Genomic DNA, 18,569 nt, shown 5'->3' with positions numbered 1-18,569 from the left:
ATACTTCTTCCATCCCTCCACCCCTCCATCCCACCACCCCTCCATCCCTCCATCCCTCTATCCCTCCATCTCTACATCTCTCTACCCCTCCATCCCTCCACCCTTCTATCCCCTCCATCCCTCCATCCATTCACCCCTCCATCCCCTCCAACCCTCCATCTCTCTACCCCACCACGCCTCACCCCACAGCAGTGTGATGGCTGTGTCCTCCATCCCTCCACCTCTCCGTCCCACCACCCCTCCATCCCAGCATGCCTCACCCCACAGCAGCGTGATGGCTGTGTCCTCCATGCTTCCACCCCTCCATCCGTCCACCCCTCCATCTCTCCACCCCTCCATCCCGCCACCCCTCCACCTCTCCCTCCCTCCACTCCTCCATCCCTCCACCTCTCCATCCCTCCATCTCTCAATCCCACCATGCCTGACCCCACAGCAGTGTGATGGCTGTGTCCTCCACCCCTTCACTCCTCCATCCCTCCATCCCACCACCCCCTCCATCCCTCCACCTCTCCACCCCTCCATCCCTCGACCCCTCCACTCCTCCATCCCTCCACCTCTCCACCCCTCCACCCCTCCATGCTTCACCCCACAGCAGCGTGACGGCTGTGTCCTCCATCCCTCCACCCCTCCATCTGCACTGCCACCTTCCCCCCGTCCCCGTCCCCGTCCCTGTCCCGTCCCCCCTCGCGGTCCCGGAGGGGCGCCCCCTGGCGGCGGGCGGGGCAGTGTAGGGCGGGGCGTGGCGGGCGGCGCGGCGGAGGGAAGCGGGGGTGGTGCGTCTCGGACCGTGTCCCTCCGCGCGGGGCGTCCGCAGACGCCATCGGAGGCCGGCAGATCCCTCCGCCTCGCGTCGCGCCGCGCCGCGCCGTGCGAGTGGCGGCGGGAGCGGCCGTGGCCATGGCCCGCGGAGCGGGGCCAGCGTTCGCTGCCCTCCTCGGCCTGGTGCTGGCCGTGCTCAGCCGCGCCGACCCCGCGGCCGGTGAGTGCCGAGTTGGGGGCGGGAGCAGGGGGAAGAACGGCGCCGAGGGGCTGCGGGGGCCCGCGGGGGGTGAGGCGGTGCGTGGGCGGCGGGGCTGAGGGGCTGCCCGGAGCCGCGGGGGAGGACCGGCCCCTCTCTCCCGACGCCGCTTCCAACGGGACGGCGGCCGTGTCACCTTCCTCCCTTGGGGGCGCGGGTGTGTGGGGGGGAGGCCGTGCGTGGGGTGTCACGGCGGGGGGGGGGATGGGGGGCCCCGCCGGGACCCCACGCTGAGCCGGGCCCGCGCTGGGGGGTGCTGCGGGGCGGCCCGGGGCGCGGAACGCCGTGGGGGGGGTGTCTCCCGTGGGGCGCCGGTCTCCCGTGGGAGACTACGCGTAGCAGAAAAGTGACAAAGTGACATGGAAGTCGTGCCTGGAGTGGCAGGGCTCGCTGGCGACGCCGGTGCAAGGAGCGGCTTGGGCGCCCGAGGTTTTTATTTTTCTCTTTTTTTTTTTTTTTTTTTTTGGTTTCAAAACACGGGGGAGAACGGTTTGCTGCTTCCCGTCCCCTGGAATGCCGATGCGCCGTGTTCCTTCCAGCCGCTTTGTTGAGGGAATACCTGTGCACAGAGAAGGAATTTCTCTGTATCCCCGTCCTCTAACTGTTAATCGGTTCAGGCGCGATGCAGCCCTGTGTGCGCGCATCCGAAGGAACGGCTGCTCTTCGTCACTGCTGCGCGTTGGCATTTGCAATACGTTTTCCAGCTGGGGAACGCGGTCCATGGCCTTAACTGTCGGGTTCCGATGGATTTTGTGCCTTTCGCAGCTCCTGGAGAACGGTGTGTGCAGCCCTGCAGCACATTAAAGCTGTGGAGGACCTGCGGTCATTGATTGCTTATGTGTCTCCTCGCTCCTCATTCTTTCTCCCTTTTGGCTCCAGAGAGGCCGGGTGGCTCTTCAGGTGGCTCGTGAAGAGTCACAGAGCGACTCGGGAGTGTCACCCCGTGTGGCCACGGGAGAAAGTTGGTAGTGGAAATTGTTCAGTGTGTGACCGAGCGAGACGCTGAGAATTTCAGTGATTTTATGCTTTAGTATTGTTTGGTTAGGCGTGGAAGCTCTTGGCTGTGGAGTTTTGACCGCTACCGCTGTTTTGGATACAGCATAGTCAGGTTAATCAATCTGTCTGGTTTGTCATTGAAATGGTCATTTTTTGTCTCCTGGGAGAAATATTGGTTGTGGGTCTTGTTCTTGGTTTGTTTTTTTGGTTTTGGTTCCGCCCCCCCCGCCAGTAACCCTTTCTGAAATCTGACTTGCTTGGTTTTACCAATATGTTGCAAGAAAATGGTTGGATTTAAAAAAAAAAAACCAACACAAACCCAACTAAATCTATTTCGTCAATGTGTTTTGGCTAGCTTTTCTCAAAAGGGGCTGCAAAAATAAAGGACCTTTGAAGGGTAGGTGTCTTATAGATTCAGAAATGCGTTTTCTTGGTAGGGTAGAGGTGTGGTGCATGGTAGGACTGTTATTTCTGGAAGTGGCTTACACAGCCCAGTAAGACGGCAAAATGCTATTTTTTGCAAAGACTAGATGTCGTGGCCGCTTGGCTAAGATGTAACTTCGTAGCAGCAACTTATCAGCTTATTGCTAATGATGTTGCTAATAATCCGAGTTCCTTCTTGGACAGGGCCTGAGAGGGGAAGTAGCTGTGATATCGCTTGTTGTCACTTGCCTGGGCACGGAGGTTGAGGTCCTCCCATGCTTAGAGGTTTTTTGGCCTTGTGGGTGAAATCCCTTCCCAGTGCTAAACAAAGGCTGGTCGCCAGAGGTGACAAATCTGGACTGAAAATGCCTCCTGTTGTTCGTGAGAATATTGACCCACATCTGGTTCTTGAGAGCGAGAGCTGTGGCTGGAATTAATGGGAAAGGGAGAGGTGAAGTCACCGAAAGGGTATTTTTCAGGTTGCATATTCAACTGCCTCGATGCTCTTGTGCAAGAGAGGGCAGGTATCTGACGTCATCCCTCTTGGTCAATAAATAGGAGGCTTCTGGATGCACCCAGCTCTATGGTTTGGACGACTCAACTCTGCCTCATCATGCAAGCCCAGTGGTGCAGCAACTGGCTTTTCCAGTTGGGCGGTTTAGTTTCGCACAAGGCAGCGGTGGAAGCTGCAGTAAGCTGGGGTGGGGCGGCAACACCTCGGGATCTTCTCCCGATAATTGCTGTGAACGATTTGCTCCTCTTCTGATCCGCAGTGGGTGAAGCAGGAGTCCTTGTGGGTAAAAGCCTGCCCTAATCACAGAATCGTAGGGTTGGAAGGGACCTCTGGGGATCTTCTGGTCCCAACCCCCTGCCGGAGCAGGTTCACCCAGAGCAGGTGGCACAGGAACGCGTCCAGGCAGGTTTGGAATGTCTCCAGAGACGGAGACTCCAGCACCTCTCTGGGCAGCCTGTGCCAGGGCTCTGCCACCCTCAAAGGAAAGAAGTTCCTCCTCACGTTGAGATGGAACTTCCTATGGTCAAGTTTGTGCCCGTTACCCCTTGTCCTGTCCCTGGGCACCACTGAGAAGAGCCTGGCCCCATCCTCCTGACACCCACCCTTTCAGTATTGATAAGCATGGATAAGATCCCCCCTCAGTTGTCTTTTTTCCAGACTGAAAAGACACAAATCCCTCAGCCTTTCTTCAGAAGAGAGATGTTCCAGTCCCTTCTTCATCTTGGTAGCCCTTTGCTGTCCCCTCTCCAGCAGTTCCCTGTCCTTCTTGAACCGGGGAGCCCAGAACTGGACACAGTCATTATTAACCGTCATTATTAACTCTCAGGTTTTGCTAAGCCCGGTTTCACCAGATCGCCGTTGACCATCAGTGCGTCCTTCTAACAGGCTGCAAGATGTTTTTAATGTAGAGCAGCGCTGATGTGGACCACGGTTTGAGATCATCTTCAAACAGTGAAACTTTTGAGGACTTTAGATAACGCTGATGATGCCGGTCCTGCTTGATAAGGATTTGCTTATGGAAGAGCAAGTTTTACTCGATCTTCTGAAGGTGCTACTGTCTGTCGAATTCATTCTTATCAAAGATGCTGATTTAGACTTTCAAAAGGGAGCGTGATGAGAATCTGGCAAACTTGCATCACTTCCTGCAGGGCATCACTTAGTCAGATTAGAAAGACGTGAAGGTCCTCTCGCCGACATTCTCAGGACTTGAATCCTTGGGAAAAGAGGACTTACGCCTCTGGTGGCGTTTGGCATTTGACTCTCGTACAATGGGTGGGTTGGGTTTTTGTCGGCTTCCACGGCTATTTCCCTCCCTCCCTTTTTTTTAGGTGTCTTGCAGCTGTTGTAATAAGTGAGTAATTCTCTTCAATATGTGCTCTGGTCCTGTTCTCCAGCTTCTCCCATTTTCAAAACCGGTGTCTGTGCTGTGAGGGGGTGGGTGGATGAGCGGCTGGGGCTTGAAGCCAGGACAAGCAGTAGGTGAAGGAGAAGCAGGGGGACTCTGGCAACATGTTTCTTCCCGACTTTGATTTTGCTGTTAAGTAAAATTCCCAACGGCCACAATTTGTAACTTCAGATGTCACGTAGTTTCCTTTGAGTTTGTACTCTTGCCTAATGACTGCAAAGCCGAGGAATGATACCGTGATTATTAATTCTCACCCTTCCTTTGGGGCACGCTAGGGAAATATCATCCATGATGGGGGAGTGAAGAGCTTCCCTAAGCATCCGTGTTAAAAAGTCATTTTGTAGTTATATTCTTCGTTTCTATGAATTCACTCTGAAATCATCTTGCCAACAGAAGTCAAGGGCTGTCAGTGCCCATCGAGAAGAAACAGTGCTTATATGCTTCTAAACACGGTCATCTGAGAGCTGCAGAAATAATCATTCGTTCTGTTTGGAAAATAGTCTGTTCCTAGGGCACAAGTCCTTTTTTTAGACTGCTACGAGGATGAAAAAAGCGCTTTGTATCTCACAATGGCACGGGCGTCTGCTGTTTGTTCCGCACAGCAAGTTCTTCATCTCGTTTCTCCGACATCAGCCTGGAGGGGCTGCGGAAGCGATGCTCGGCACAAGCGGCGGGGCCGGCGTTTCTGCACAGGCACACATTGCTTAACGTTCAAATTAATAAAGATTTAGTGCTGGAGAATGACGGAAGACTTTGGAGAAGACGCGAGCTCTGCCAGATTGCCATGGAAACACCAATACCTCTTCAGCTCTTTAATTGCCTTCCCTACATTTTTTTTTTGTTGAAAACTTTTTTTTTTTTTTTAAACAGAGCTTTATGCTGCTGTTCTGTATTTTAAGCATTTTGGCTTTGTTTGGAAAACCGAAAATAGGGGAGGGCAAGGAACAGTAGCTGCGCAAGGAAATAGAGAATATGACAACTGACAGACTTTCCAAGTGTGTTACGAGTTCATCCTGAATTCCATATGTATTATAACTTGTAGTTTTTCACCAGGAACAGTGTCACATGAGCTGTAGCTGCGTCTGATAGAAATAACAGTCTTCCCGCAGGCTCTTGGGCCTAAGACCCCAAGGGCAGAAAAACTTCCACTCTATCTCTGAATTTGCCCAATGGTTCCCAGCTCTGTTATTAGGAGGGCCAATTAGTAGTTTTTGCCAGTTCCTGGAAGTTCAGGGGTGAGATTTTTAAATGGATGATGGCAGGGCGTGCGGTTTTGTGTGTCCGAGGGCTTAATGTAGTCAGATTTGCTGTTAGCACTCCTTGAGTTCAAAAAAAAAACAAACACCCTGATGAACTTTGAAAGCAAAATTTCTTCTTACTGATTTGTTCTTATAAAATCCGCTTACATGTTTTCTTTTGCGCTTTTCTGACAAAGCCTTGAAAAGCTAGTGAGGAAAACCAGTTTAGGCACTGGGGTTTTTTCTCTCAAAAGGTACGGGCTGTTGGCTGAGTGCCTTCACACTCCTCGGAGCTCTGCTCAGCTGATGAGCCTTGTGTTACCCAATTGATTTCAGGCCTTTGTGTGTAAAAACGGTGGAGATGTCTTAATAATCCGATTAAAGCACTTTTACTTTACAGATGATTCCTATGCCTTATGGACAAGCTTTGTCCTTTACTGACTACCTTCTGTCTGTGATGTGCAAACTGCTCAGCTGGCTTAAATCCCCCAAATGTTAACGTTTTATAACTCTGTGCTAAATATAAGGCTTTATCGTTTTTTCACAGTAAGGATTTTTTTCTCCTTTGGTTTTTCCCCCTCCCCATGTGGCTGCCATGGGATGATCTGTACTTTGAAAATATGAAAATGGGTTTTTCCTTTCTTTTTTTAGCTAGCGCTTACTTACTAGCGGGTTCTTCCCTAGTATGTAATCTCACTGGAACTGTAATCTGTTGAGGTTAGTGAATAGCGTAATTAGTTATCGCTCCTTTGTGGTTTTCCTGCAAAATTTGGTTATCTTTGGGTATTCTCTCTGTTTCTGCAGTGCTTCTTAGTCCTTACCAGCTTTTTCAGCAGCTGTTTGTGCCATGGGAGTATTTTTTCCCCTTTCTGCACAGCGAGGACCTACTGCTCTTCCTCCAGAACGGCGCCTCATGTTTCAGCATTTTCCCTAAGCTTCTTTTTCCATGCTCTGTTTTTCCTGAAGGGAATTTGAAGCTGTGTTTCGCTGCCTTGGAATTCGAGGCCCCGCAATTTGCAGTGTAGCTGGTGTTTCTTGAGCATGCTGGCGGTCATCGTCTTCAGGGCTGATCCACCTCAGGGTGAGCTTCCTGAGCTCGTGTAAGGATTCCCCGCATTGCTGCTGTTGGAGGGCTTTGAATCCTTTTCCTCCTTCCTCTTCATATACTATGGCTAACGCAGTTGAAATGACGGGCTATTTCTCATGAGTGTCAATCAAGACAGAAAATCCACTGACTATGTAAAGGTTATTGAAACTTATTTTGTCCTTCAGTTTTCTTTCTAGTCTTTAATGGGTTTTTAGCCTAACTTTTCTTCTATGTTCAAGTTGTTTTCCACCCTCTCCCCCAAGAGAGTTTTTAAACCTACGGGCAAGTTTCAGCCAAATAGGACAGAGGTCTAGGTTCATAAAAGATACGGAGTTTTCTATGAACTTAATGGAAAACGTATGGACAGAAAGAAGAGAGAGACCCATATATTGTCCTCCCAAGGAGAAAGCTGTACCACAAGCTCAGCTGTGTTCTCTGCCAGAATATTGCTCTCACTTTATTAAAACCTCTGGTCAGAACCTGCACCTTCTTAAATGCAGGATAATCAACCACAGAGGTACAGGAAACCAGCTTTATAACCTCTCTTCCTCACAGCATTAATTGTTTCGGTGTTTTGCATTTTTATTTCTGCATGACTTTTTCTGAACTCGTGGGTGAGGAGTTTATTGGCATTGCTTTCCTTTTAGTATTTACAACAAAGCCCTTTCAGATTTTCCCTGGTTATGGCTCTGTTTCCCTATAGTAGTCTTCTCTCTTAAAAGCTGAACTCTGACACAGCTTCTGATCTTAATCCTTCACTATTTCTTTTAATTTTCCAGCCTAGAAAGTATCTGCATTTATAGTGGGCGGATCAAGTATAGAAACCAAGTCACAACATCCAGATCATCTTGGCATCCTGAAGAACAATGAGGCAGAAACACAACTTTTCTTTTCCTCCTAGATTTGCTTTAACTGTGGTGGTTTTTTTTTTTGTTGATTTTTTTTTTTTTTAGTCAAAAAGATTAAACCCAGGTGCAATTGTTCTCCACTGAAGTGAGAGCTTTGGTAGATTTGGAGGTTGAGAATCCCAGCGCTTCCTATAGAGTTTCTGCAAGTAACGCTTTCTGCTTGTGCTTCTTCTACAGCAGCGGCTACCTGTTTTTTTTTTCCCCCTCTGGTCTTGGAAAATAGACCTGATAGGCTAGTTAAATGTCAGGTTAGAATTTGTGTCTAAACACAGGCATGTGCAGGGGTTTTTATGGACTCTAGGCTGGGTGGTATAGCTCATAACATTCATCTAGCATGCACTTAGAGCCCTTGTCCGAGAAGTCTTTCAAACCTGGCTACGATGCGTGCTGGAAATCGGGTGCTTCTTTCACAAAGCGGTGGCCTGCACACTTCATAAGAAGCCAGTCTGTCCATGATCGTGGAGCATCTTCCCAATATTCGTGTAATATGCCCAAAAGGATGGAGAACAAAACCATGAGGTGGTCCGATACATTAAAAAGCACGACAGTGCGAGGACTTGAAACATCGCTGCTTCTGCTTGGTCTGGGCTAACCCAGCTTCTGATAGTCTCGGTGGTTTTGGCAAGCTAAAGCAAGTCCAGAAAACCAACAAATAATTCACCCTTGCTGGTTCTGTTTTTTTTTAAACACAGAAGAAAACTGTCAAAAGCAGCCTGTTAGGCTCAAAGCCTTGACAGCGTGCTGATGCTATCTATATATGGCTTCTAGAAACGCAGCCTTTATCTTTTCAAGACAAGGCTGTCTTCTCTCGTGCTGTACAGACCAAAGTATTTCCAGTTAACATAATGGCTGCAGCAAAACATACTTTTGATGTTGGCTGAGGTAGAAGGTAAAGTTTCTGATACTCTCTAACTCTTGAGCCCAGCCTGGTAGAGTAGCAGAAAAGTAGCTTTTGAAGTAAGTCATGTTGAAATGCCTTGGGTTTGCATGCATTGTGAAATTGTTAAAAGATATCGTGAAATACAGGAAGACAGTGCTTTGTGCACAGAAATGCTAATTTTACTGTGAGAACTGTAGTCTTCAATTTCCCTTGTGATTTCTTTTTTAAAGAGAAGTGGTCATGTTACTTTTTAATACTCATTTTAATACAGACTATGGTTACGTTTACATTCCCTTCAGCTTTTGTTGCATTTCAATGTATTTCTATTCAGCCTATTTTAGTCTTAAGCTGGAAAAGTACAACAGAGTCTTTTTGCTTTTGTTTTCCTTAGCTTCTTTTCCTTCTAAATTACCATAAACAAAATATATATTTAGCTGCCAGCATTGCCCCCATTCACTATGCATCCCTGTTAAAGAATTCTAAGGACCAGTAGTAGCTTAATGACCTGCTAAACTGCAGTTCAAGGCAGGAATAATTTGTCAAAAACCAGGAGAAAATTAATCATTACGGACAGAGAGGCTTTAGTAAAGTATTTGGCCTAGCAAGCTGAACTGGAATCACTGATTCGGATCCTTGCTGCCACCCCGAAAGCCGTCACCTTCTTGTTCCCCTCCGCGCGGTTGTGCTGGGAGATGTTTTTTTGGCCAAGTGCTGGTTAAGCTTTTACTACGTGGGTTACAAAATCAACCGGCTGCTCCGTCCTCCCTGGGGATGCGGGTACTCCAAGAGATTACAACATTGCATTTGAAAGCATGGGCGCAAAAGAAAGAAATCCCCTGAGTATTTGCTTCGCTGGCTTGAGTGGGGTGAAAAGAGTGAAAATTCAAGGTGGTGAGATAAGAATACCCAGTCTCCTTCCCCCCGCCCCCGGTTCTCTGAAGCCTGGTAAGGCTGATTTTCACCTTCCTCTGTTTCCCTGGAGTAGCATAAGGTGGTAAGAAAAGTCTGAATCATCACAGGTCCTTTCGCAGTTTCTCTTGAACACTGTAGCGTAACTGAACCGTGCTGACTGGAGCTAATCTTTGCTGTGAAAACAAGCTGCTGTAGTGTTAGACAGAAGCAGATGAAGTTTGGAGCTGAAGCCTCATGGACGGTGCCGTTAAATGGGAGAAAAATTGTCAGACAGGTGCAAGCCAGCGTCAGCGGTTTTTTGGCCACTGTGGGGGGGAATACCATGGCAAAATTCGTGTTAATATTTCTGTCGCTTGGTAACCCTGACCTCGGGGGTTATCTGAAAGGGGCTCAGAGTGGAATTTTGTTCACTTCCTGAGAACTCTGCAGAAGCAGCCCCATCCAAGTGCCCCTTTTTTTTTTTTTTTTTTCAGATACCAACCTAACAGAAACAGGCACGCTCATATTGTGGGAAATATTGATCACTTTCCTGGGCAACTGGGTTTAATTTAACTGTATTCTCTACACAGATTGCAAGCGTGAAACGCTCCTATAGTAGTACCTCGTAGTGCGTGTGACCTGTTTACGTGCTCCAGGGTTATTGAGAAATAACACTTCAAGCCCTGGATAGCAGTAACTGGAGTCTGTTCCAAGTTGTCTAATTGCTGGACTGAATGCAGGCTGGTCGCAAGGAGAGCGTAGCGGGACTCGTGCATTAACCCTTCTCTTTCTGAGCCCCGTTCTGTAGTCACCAGCGTGTAAACTTCGGGGGTGGTTTGGACCAGTTTTCCCTGATGCCCCTTGGATTGAAAATTTAATATCTCTTGACGAAAGGAAAACCATCCTTAAAAAAAGGCAACCTGCCCTACAGCAGCTGGGCAGTTTAGGTGGTTGGGCGTTCTTGATGGTGCCCCTAGGCTAAATGCTTTCCCAAATGCAGTAAGGCTGTTGAAACAGCGTATGTAAAGGCAGAGAAATTGTGTGTTTGCGGGCCAGGAGGCTGGGAAGAGGATAAGACTTCTGGGTATGTGGCTAAGTTTAGGACAGGACCCAGATCTTCTGGTTCCGAGTGCTTTGTCCACTAGTACGGTGCTTTTCAAATGGCCTAAGTGGACTGGCTAAATTTTGGTGGTTCTAGAGTGCCCTCTCATCCTGTGGGGTTTCCATAGTTGTTGCCCTTCTGGTCGCTTCAGAAATAGCCACGGTGTGTTGCTTCAGGTCCCCGTGAGGAGACGAGCACTTGCCAGAGATGGAGCTTGATGTGCCGCTTCCATCAGAACAGGCCTCACCAGAGCTCCCACTGAGCACCCAGGCCAGCACCAGACCTTGATAAAAAATGACTGGCTCCGAACTGTGTCATACCTCATGCCTTTTTTAAAACATAATACGGAAAATGTCAGGTTTGAGCCACAGAGTATCTCCTCCTTAGAAAGACCAAATTCTTTGCTGAAAGTCTTTAACATCTCTGATGTTTTCACTTACTCCCAAACACAATCCTGACTGAGATCTGAGTGCCATGACAGTAATGATGTTGCAGGAAGTTCTGGATTGCTAGAAACGTACAGCAGGTGAACTTCTGAGGGGGACAGATGCCACTATTTCAGTGCCGAGTGTCCCTAGAGATGGTAGAAAAGAAGGAAAGAATTTGAGACAAAACATTGTGAAAGAAGGCATAGGAGTAGTTGCCTCTCATTTTGGAGAATTTCACCCCAGAATCTTGATCAGAAAGTAGTAATTGGTGACACTTAATCCAAAATACGCAAGTGCGGACATGCGTGTCTTTGTAGCTTGCTGAAGTTACTGCATGCTTTGCTTTGAAAATCTACCTAAAAGAAATTCTGGAAACATTGAGTTGCCTGATGAACAAATCTGTATTTGATTCTTTTTTCAGTCTGGCGCTTTTGATGCTGCCAGAGATTAAATTAAACTATGCGATAGTCTCTTTGTTTTTGTTCCAGTCTTATAAAATTTCCTACTGTAAGATTTTCATTCCCCAAAATATGCAAATAAACCTTTGACTTGACATGTATGGCTACTGATTTGACTGTTGTTTTTTTTTCTTCCAGCTTTGCAGTGTATGGATGATTCCAAGCCGTGTGTTAATGAGGGAAAGTGCATTCCGTATCAAAATGGTACAGGATATTGCAAGTAAGTTGGTTTCATTTCTAATCAGTTTAATTACCGATCTTCTTTCATTCAGGGTCCTAGCCAGAAAGGAAATGTAAATTGTTAAGATTTTCTTATCGGGTGCGTTCAGCGTAACAGTTTTAGCACAGTTGGTGTTTCATGATAATGCATTAGTTCTTACGTGCTAGCTTTTTGTAACCTAAGAAATCTGGAATACTTGTTCAGATTTTTGGCTTTGAATCTCGTCAGTTTGATTTTTTGCATTAGGTTAGGAAGCGAGGCCGAAGCGATCCTAGAGGTAAACTCTATCTTGTTTCCAGACCCACAAATTAAGTTGGAACTTGCGCTCCATCTTATAGCTTGTCTTACATGGTAGAGCTTCAGCCACAGTTTGAATATTTTTAGGAGGTTTTTCAGAACTGCTCGGCACTCTGAAGTGTGCCAGTTCCCTTCTGCATGCGGGAGAGCAAGTAATATGTGGGAGTTGCAAAAACAAACTAACAGAAAACCCCAAACAAACACCCACTTTTGCCTTTATCGCATAATTGGTTTTGGTAAATGTTGACACCCGTCTTCAATGGCGCCTTCTCTTTGCTGCTGCATGGAAAGCTGATCAGCAGGAGCTTTGTCAGTGTGTGTGGTGTCTGGAGAATGATATCACATCTATTTAAATGCAGTTCACCTTTCAAACTGCAGTATTTACATTTTTTTTTCTTTAAATGAAGTGATATTTTGCAAAAAGATAAATCCTCCTTGTTTAGCAGGGTTAATTTACTACGTCTGCAGTAAATGGATTATTTTCTAAACCTCGTTTACTTCATCAGTGAAACTTGTGCCATTTTCTAGCATGTTAAATCCCTTTTTTCTTAATGCCAACATTCTTTAAATGTTAGCGAATTTTGTCTTGTTAGTTTAGCTTGGCTAACAAACAACTCCACTCTTCACCCTTTTCTACGCATCCATCTTCCCTAGCCAGAACCTTTAATTCTTTCTGTTGATGTGGTACATCAAACTCAATATACTTAAATTGCACCTGTGGCGCACAAAGGGGAAATCATAATCTAATTTGAGGTGGTTCTCAGTTTCAAATCAATACCTGATGTGCAGAAAGGCCATAGAAAGGCAAATATTTAACTTTTTATTCCCTGGTTGTTGGGGTTTTTTTTCCAAATTTTTAACTATTACTGCTTCCTAGTCTTTTCCTTTCCATGGCTTTATATTGCTGCCAACAGAAACGAGCTGCCCTTCTGAAAAGAAGGCTGGAACTTCTCCTGCTTTTCACCTGTATTTTAAGAGTGAAACAAGAAATTGTGCGATGTTAGTAGGTCTTTCTGAGGCATACTCAAGCGTCTGGAGCCAAAGCATGTGGGTCATGGTGAAGGTAATAAACAAGACCGCTATTTATGTTGGTGCCACTTCTACCTTCCTAAGGATGTTTTCTCCAATTTGTTCCTTGTAACTATGTCTTAGACTATATAAAAAAAATAAAAATTGTTTAGTTGGTTCATCTGATTAACTTCCATTCAGTATTCGTAGTGCACTCCAGATCTTGACGCGTTTCCCTTATCACACTGGCAGCTTTGACCACTCTTAGGTTTATTTCTCTTTTAGCGTACAGAGTTATTTATAATTCTAATGTTGCCCTCTTCCTTTTTGTGCAAAGTCTTCTTGCAGGTCTTAAGCCAACCCCTCCTTCGAGTAACAGCTCAGTCCCTTTACAGGTGCCAGAGTAATTGGAAAAGCTAATAGAGGCCTGTATACAGAGATTAGTACGTGTCTGTTTTCTAATTCTGGCTCGATAACTTTTTTTTGCAGAAAGGAAGGAAAAAATAGCAAAAAACCCGTCTTAATTGAGGAGAGTCTACCTTTAGCAGGCTGATTCTTAGCATCCTGTTTTGGTTTTAACTTTTTTTTTCTTTCCTGCACTATGAGGAACTCCGAATAGGGGAACTTTCTATCTGGTAGCGTAACCTAAATGACTTTCTGAAGTTTTTCATGGCTGTAAGAGTAGAAATGTTTTGTTAGGAAACTGAACTGGGCTTCTAGCTCTGCAGGATCACTCGCCAATTAGCTAAATCTCCACCCCTTCCACTTTTTTTTTTTTTCCAAGTTTTCTGCAGTACTTCCTCTGCTGGGCAATAAGTTTTTATAATAGGCTCTCTTCCTCTTTCTGTACCTCCTCTCGGCCCAGTTGTTTGCTCTAGTGTGTGGTCAGTCCGTCTAGTTAATCTTGCTGTCTGTAAGAAAATGAGCGAATAGCTGAGGGGCTACCTGCATCAGAGGTAATGATATACAATGATTAAGACATGAGTAATGTAAGCACCGATAAACAAAAAAAGTCTTGATATTTTGGCAAAGCGGCGAGTGACGGCTTAGTGCTGGCACAGCTTTCTTTGTCAGAAAATCCTGTGGCACCTACTCCATTAAAAGCGAAAGCTGTTTTTCTGCAAAGAAACCTTTATTCTGGGTGCATCTGGCTTCTGTTATGGGAACAGCGATGGTGACCCTTGTAAGGAAATCGGAGTTGGATCTTTATCAGATTGCTCTTGCGAGCGCCCTTTAAGTTGCTCCGTTCCCCTGGAGACGCTGCTGGCCCATGGCTGTTGTTCTGTGGCACTGTTTGATAGAATCGCTGACCTTCTTTGACCTTGATTTTTTTATATTTAGAAAATTACGCATTCCTGCGTTTGCGTCTCCCAAGGGAGAGGGCTGTTTGTTTGAGGGCTCTTTCTACACCCATCCAGTGACAGGCCTGGTGAGGACGCAGACCTTATTCCAAGGAATACGGCCCTATGGCCAACGACAGGACGAACGGGACCTGCCCTTCCGAGCTTTCTGGGTGCCACTTTGGCAAAAGGCAGTTGCACTTTGTGGTTTGGCTTGGCATTGCACTGTGATGGGTTTGGTTTTGTTGTTTTTTGGGGCTTCCCCCCTCTTAAAGCATCTCCAGGCAGCCTTTTGTGCATTGAGGTGTTAAACATGAAGGAGGAGCCTTCTTGCATCCTCTCGCATCCAGCAGAGAAGCAGGGTGACAGTTGCTTGTTGCTTAATGCTAATTGTGACCATCACAGGAAAACCCTTTCCCGTCTCCCTGCTGCGAGACAACAGGGAAAGTAGGAGTGAGAGTCTGGGGGACGGCATATGTGTCTTGCAGTATTTCTGCAGTTGTGGGCAGGCTGAGAAGGCGTTGGCTACAGGGAGCGGTTTCAAGGACAATCAAAGCAGAACAGAGATTTATTTTTTCGGCATCACTGCCCGCTGTTTTCTGAGGCTCTTGTGCTCTCCTGAGGGGGATGCGGGGTTGGGCAGCCCCTCTGTGCTCAGCCTGGGGCAGGGCCCTCAAGTAGAAGGCGTCTTGACTGGTGTCCCCATGTTTGGCAGCTGTGGCCTCTCCCAACTTCCCTCCCCAGTGACAGCGAGCAGAAGCAAGACGGTGCCAGAGAGAGAAGCAGAAGTGAGACGGAAGGGAGTTGGGGCAGGGGTGCTCCAAGGTTTAGAGAGGAAACCGGGCCTTGCTGCTTCTCGTGCTTTGCAGGTTTTTAACATGGGATTTTTTTGACCTTAGAACTGGGGCACATTGTGTGCCCAGCAGGGATATCGGTACCTCTCTATGAACTGCTTTAACTCTAGTGTCTTTTTTTCAGGTCCTGATGGTAAAAGGAAAAACAAAAAGAAAGGTACAGCGGCAATCGTGGCTTGTTTGCTGTGCTTAGTCAAAAGAGGAGACTGCTGACACTGGCTGATTCCAAAAGGACAGTCTCCTTCAGCACATCCTTTCATGCCCAAAGCTGTTCGGATCTGTGCAGCTTTGTGTGCTTCTGTGCCTCTTATAGTATCATAGAATGGTTTAGGTTGGAAGGGACCTTAAAGATCATCTAGTTCCAACCCCCTGCCCTGGGCAGGGACACCTCCCACTAGACCAGGCTGCTCTTCAGTGAGCAGTAGTTTTTTGGGGTTTTTTTCCCCACTGTGTGCTGAAGTTTGTGCCTGCTTTTACGTTACACAATACAGTTTTTACTTCTTACCTGCAGGTTGGCAACAGGAGGACCTCAAAGCGTGCTGAACTCAAATTAGCAACAGCATGGCAGTAAGGGGCTTCTATCCCAATTCTAACCCCCAGTAACTCCAACCCCCTTTCCAGGTTTTGGATGTGCCTGCCTTTCCAGCGGGATCTTCATAAATGAACTTTAACTCGGATTTAAGCGCACTTCTGGGGCCGAAGGCAAGATCCTAGGCTGCAGAACTGCTTCTGAGACTGCAGCAGATATCTTCTCAGGATCTATCTCGAGAGACTAATCACTCCTAGACTAGTGAATGGGGAATACCCATAGGAGACCTTGTAGCAGGATGAGGTCTGAGAGTTTTCCAGAAGAGGCTAAATGCAACAGTTGAGAAGTTGTCCCTTTCTGAGAATGGGCTGCCCTTTCGTCTTTCCCTCTGTCTACTTTCAGAAGTTAAAGGAGACCCTAGAGACCAGGGCAGAGGGAAAAGGGGAGAGTAAGCACACTTCTAGCTTCAAATCTGGGAACAAAGTGGTGATGTGAGTCACTCAGATGAAACTTTCCTGTTGTGATTTACCTGTGCAGACCAAAAGCTGCTCACAGCTGGTCAGAAAAAGCTGAACTGTGCAGAACTGAAAAAAAACCAAAACCTGAACTGAAGACCTTGCCTGTTCAGATTCTGGTTGCTGTTACTCCTCGGTGTATTGCGGAGTGGTTCACTGTGGAAGGGCTTTCTGTGGACTGGAAACAATAGCTGTGTACTACTTTAAATGCGCGACTGGGAGGCCGTCCCATCCCATCGTTTACATTCAGAGTATGACGCATAGATGGGAGCCTTGAGACATGGGAAGGAGCGTTTGGTAAAGCTAACCAGAGAATCCTGTTCTCCCTCCTCAGAGGAGGTGTAGGTGTGGGAGTCAGAAGTCGGGAGCCAGAGGGAAGTCTGGTTAAAATCTGGAGCGAAATAGCTGGGACCCTTCTCACGTTAGTCATCAGACTGCATTTCCCCCTCTGCCCCCCTCCGTTGAAGCATCTTCCAATCGAAGCGAAGGGAGTGTTGGGTTGAGGAGGGGGGAGAAGCAAGACTACCAGGGAATTCTTCCCTTCGCGTTTTAAATTAAAGCCATCTGCTTCCTTCTGTGCATCTCCAGATGATATCACTGGGCCCGGCTAGGAAACTCCCATGAAAATCAAACATCTGGAAGACTGGTCTAAAACAGTCTATAAGGTGCATTTGCAGAACCGTCCTACATGTGTGCCCAAGCAAATATAGTATGGCAGATAAAGAGATTTTTCCAACGGGCCAGACGTATTTTCCAGAAGTCTGGAAGCAAGAGAGAGCTAAGTATTGGGAGGTAACTTCAATGGAGTTTTGTGGCAGAAGAGCCAAAAATGCAGCTTTTGTTGAGTCTTCTACTTTCACTTTGTAGCGCTAGCTTGTTAGAGTGAACGCGGCTCTGTGGATTTGTGGATACTTCAAATTTGGATAAATACCTTCATTTTGTTTTTTACGTCTCTTGTTTAGCTCCATGAGAGCCTGAGCAAAGGCAAATGCAGGCTGGAGCTGAAAAGGAGGAGGGAAAAAAAAAAAAAACGGGCTGAGCTCTGACTAAAGTATTTGTGCTGGAAAGTAGCCCAGAGAGAGTAAAGGAGAAGCTTTAATTAGAAGCAGCTGCATAGCTGATGCAGCCCACAGGACATTTTCCCATTTCAAACTCTCTAGCTCTCAGAAATCATGATTTGAATTAAGTTGTATGTGAAATTCGTTCTTAAAAGATTAAATTCCTGTCGAAGTAGGTTGAAGAGACCTCATGTGCTTCCAGAAAGTGCCAGAACAAACTGCATCTTCCTGTTTCTGTTTCTGAGTGCTAGATGGAAAACTGAGGAGAAACAGTGGCTTTTATTTGGAAAAGATTCGGTTTCCTGTTCTGAGCGTGTCCTTTGGAGCTGACACAAGCTGCTACAATTTTAAGCTGCTCTGTAGACAAGTGGCTTTTTTTTTTTTTCTGCCCTCTCCAAAAGAGAATTTGAAAGAGTGAGGTTGGGATGAGCGCAGAGCAGGGGTGGTGGGAAGCTGGAGTTGCTGTTGACGATAATCATATCCTTTAAAGTTGCCTGGACTTAGACCCCGCTTTTTCAGTGTTTGCCTCTATTTTTAGAGAAACAATGCAGTGCCCAACATGAATCAGGGGCAAATATTTGCAGTTTTGTCGCTGCCAACATTTAGATCTAAATTGCTAGTATTTGTGCCTAGAAATGTTGATGACAGGAGACATGGTTGAAAATCCGGACTGTAGGTTTTTTGTTCTTTAACGTTCAAAAAAGGATTGCACTGAATTGCTGGAGGGGAAAATTGCATAACTGTGTGACCAAGCGCTTCTCCAGGAGGAGAACAAAATGGTGGGTACGAGGGCCATGTATACCTGACCTGCCATCTTTCCACAGGCAGGCACGGTCCCTCTGGCATGTTCTGTAAGGCTTTGTCCTTCCAAATATAAATAGCTAAAGTTAAAAGAGCTTTTGCTGTTCCCTTCTGGAGCGCTCCCCTCGTGTTTTTCTGATTAGCCTCAGAAGATACCAGAACAAGCCTGGTCTTGGAGCGCTCTTCAACTTTGTACCAGAACATTTGTGTACAAAACGCTGGGCCGTTTGTGGGTGATGGTTGCAAGCGTTGCTTCAGAGCACAGGTCTCGGCTTTCCTCTTAAATCGTACCAGCAATACTCTAAATCAGTGTTTAGGCTCCCTCCCCCCTGTTACCCAGGGGCAACAGTTAAATGCACCTTCCAGTATCCCTGAGTGTTGGGGTGGGAGAGAAGGTGTTATTTTGGTGGCTTATTTGCTTGTGGACAAAATATGAGATGTTCCTCTAGAGTTTCTAGTTTCTTTTACGGCCTCCCAATGGAAAAGGACTTTAGGACTTATCTTTGAGGTGTGTTTTTGGTTTATTTTGTATTTGTTGGAGTGCTGGGTGGTGTTGGAAGGCCTCTCGTTTGCTTGATGAGATGCCCTAGGTGGGATTC

The 18,569-nt window shown here is 46.8% G+C and overlaps 1 protein-coding gene across 4 annotated transcripts in view; it reads left to right on the top strand.

The window, feature by feature from the left end:
* Window positions 1-730: 730 nt before the first annotated feature.
* Window positions 731-18,569, top strand: part of NOTCH2 (notch receptor 2) — a 91,122-nt gene continuing 73,283 nt past the window's right edge. For all 4 annotated transcript variants that reach the window (XR_012588615.1, XM_074596889.1, XM_074596890.1 and 1 more), the window contains exons 1-2: window positions 731-979; window positions 11,487-11,568. Coding sequence is in view for 3 of the 4 variants with exons in the window: in XM_074596889.1 (XP_074452990.1) it covers window positions 898-979; window positions 11,487-11,568 (164 nt within the window). In the remaining variant the exon portion in view is untranslated. The remainder of the gene's footprint in view (window positions 980-11,486; window positions 11,569-18,569) is intronic.

The sequence above is a fragment of the Larus michahellis genome, chromosome 8 (assembly GCF_964199755.1).
Source record: "Larus michahellis chromosome 8, bLarMic1.1, whole genome shotgun sequence".
Lineage (NCBI taxonomy): Eukaryota > Metazoa > Chordata > Aves > Charadriiformes > Laridae > Larus > Larus michahellis.
The sequence above is the reverse complement of the archived record's forward strand: the minus strand, read 5'-3'. Positions and strand labels throughout refer to the sequence as shown.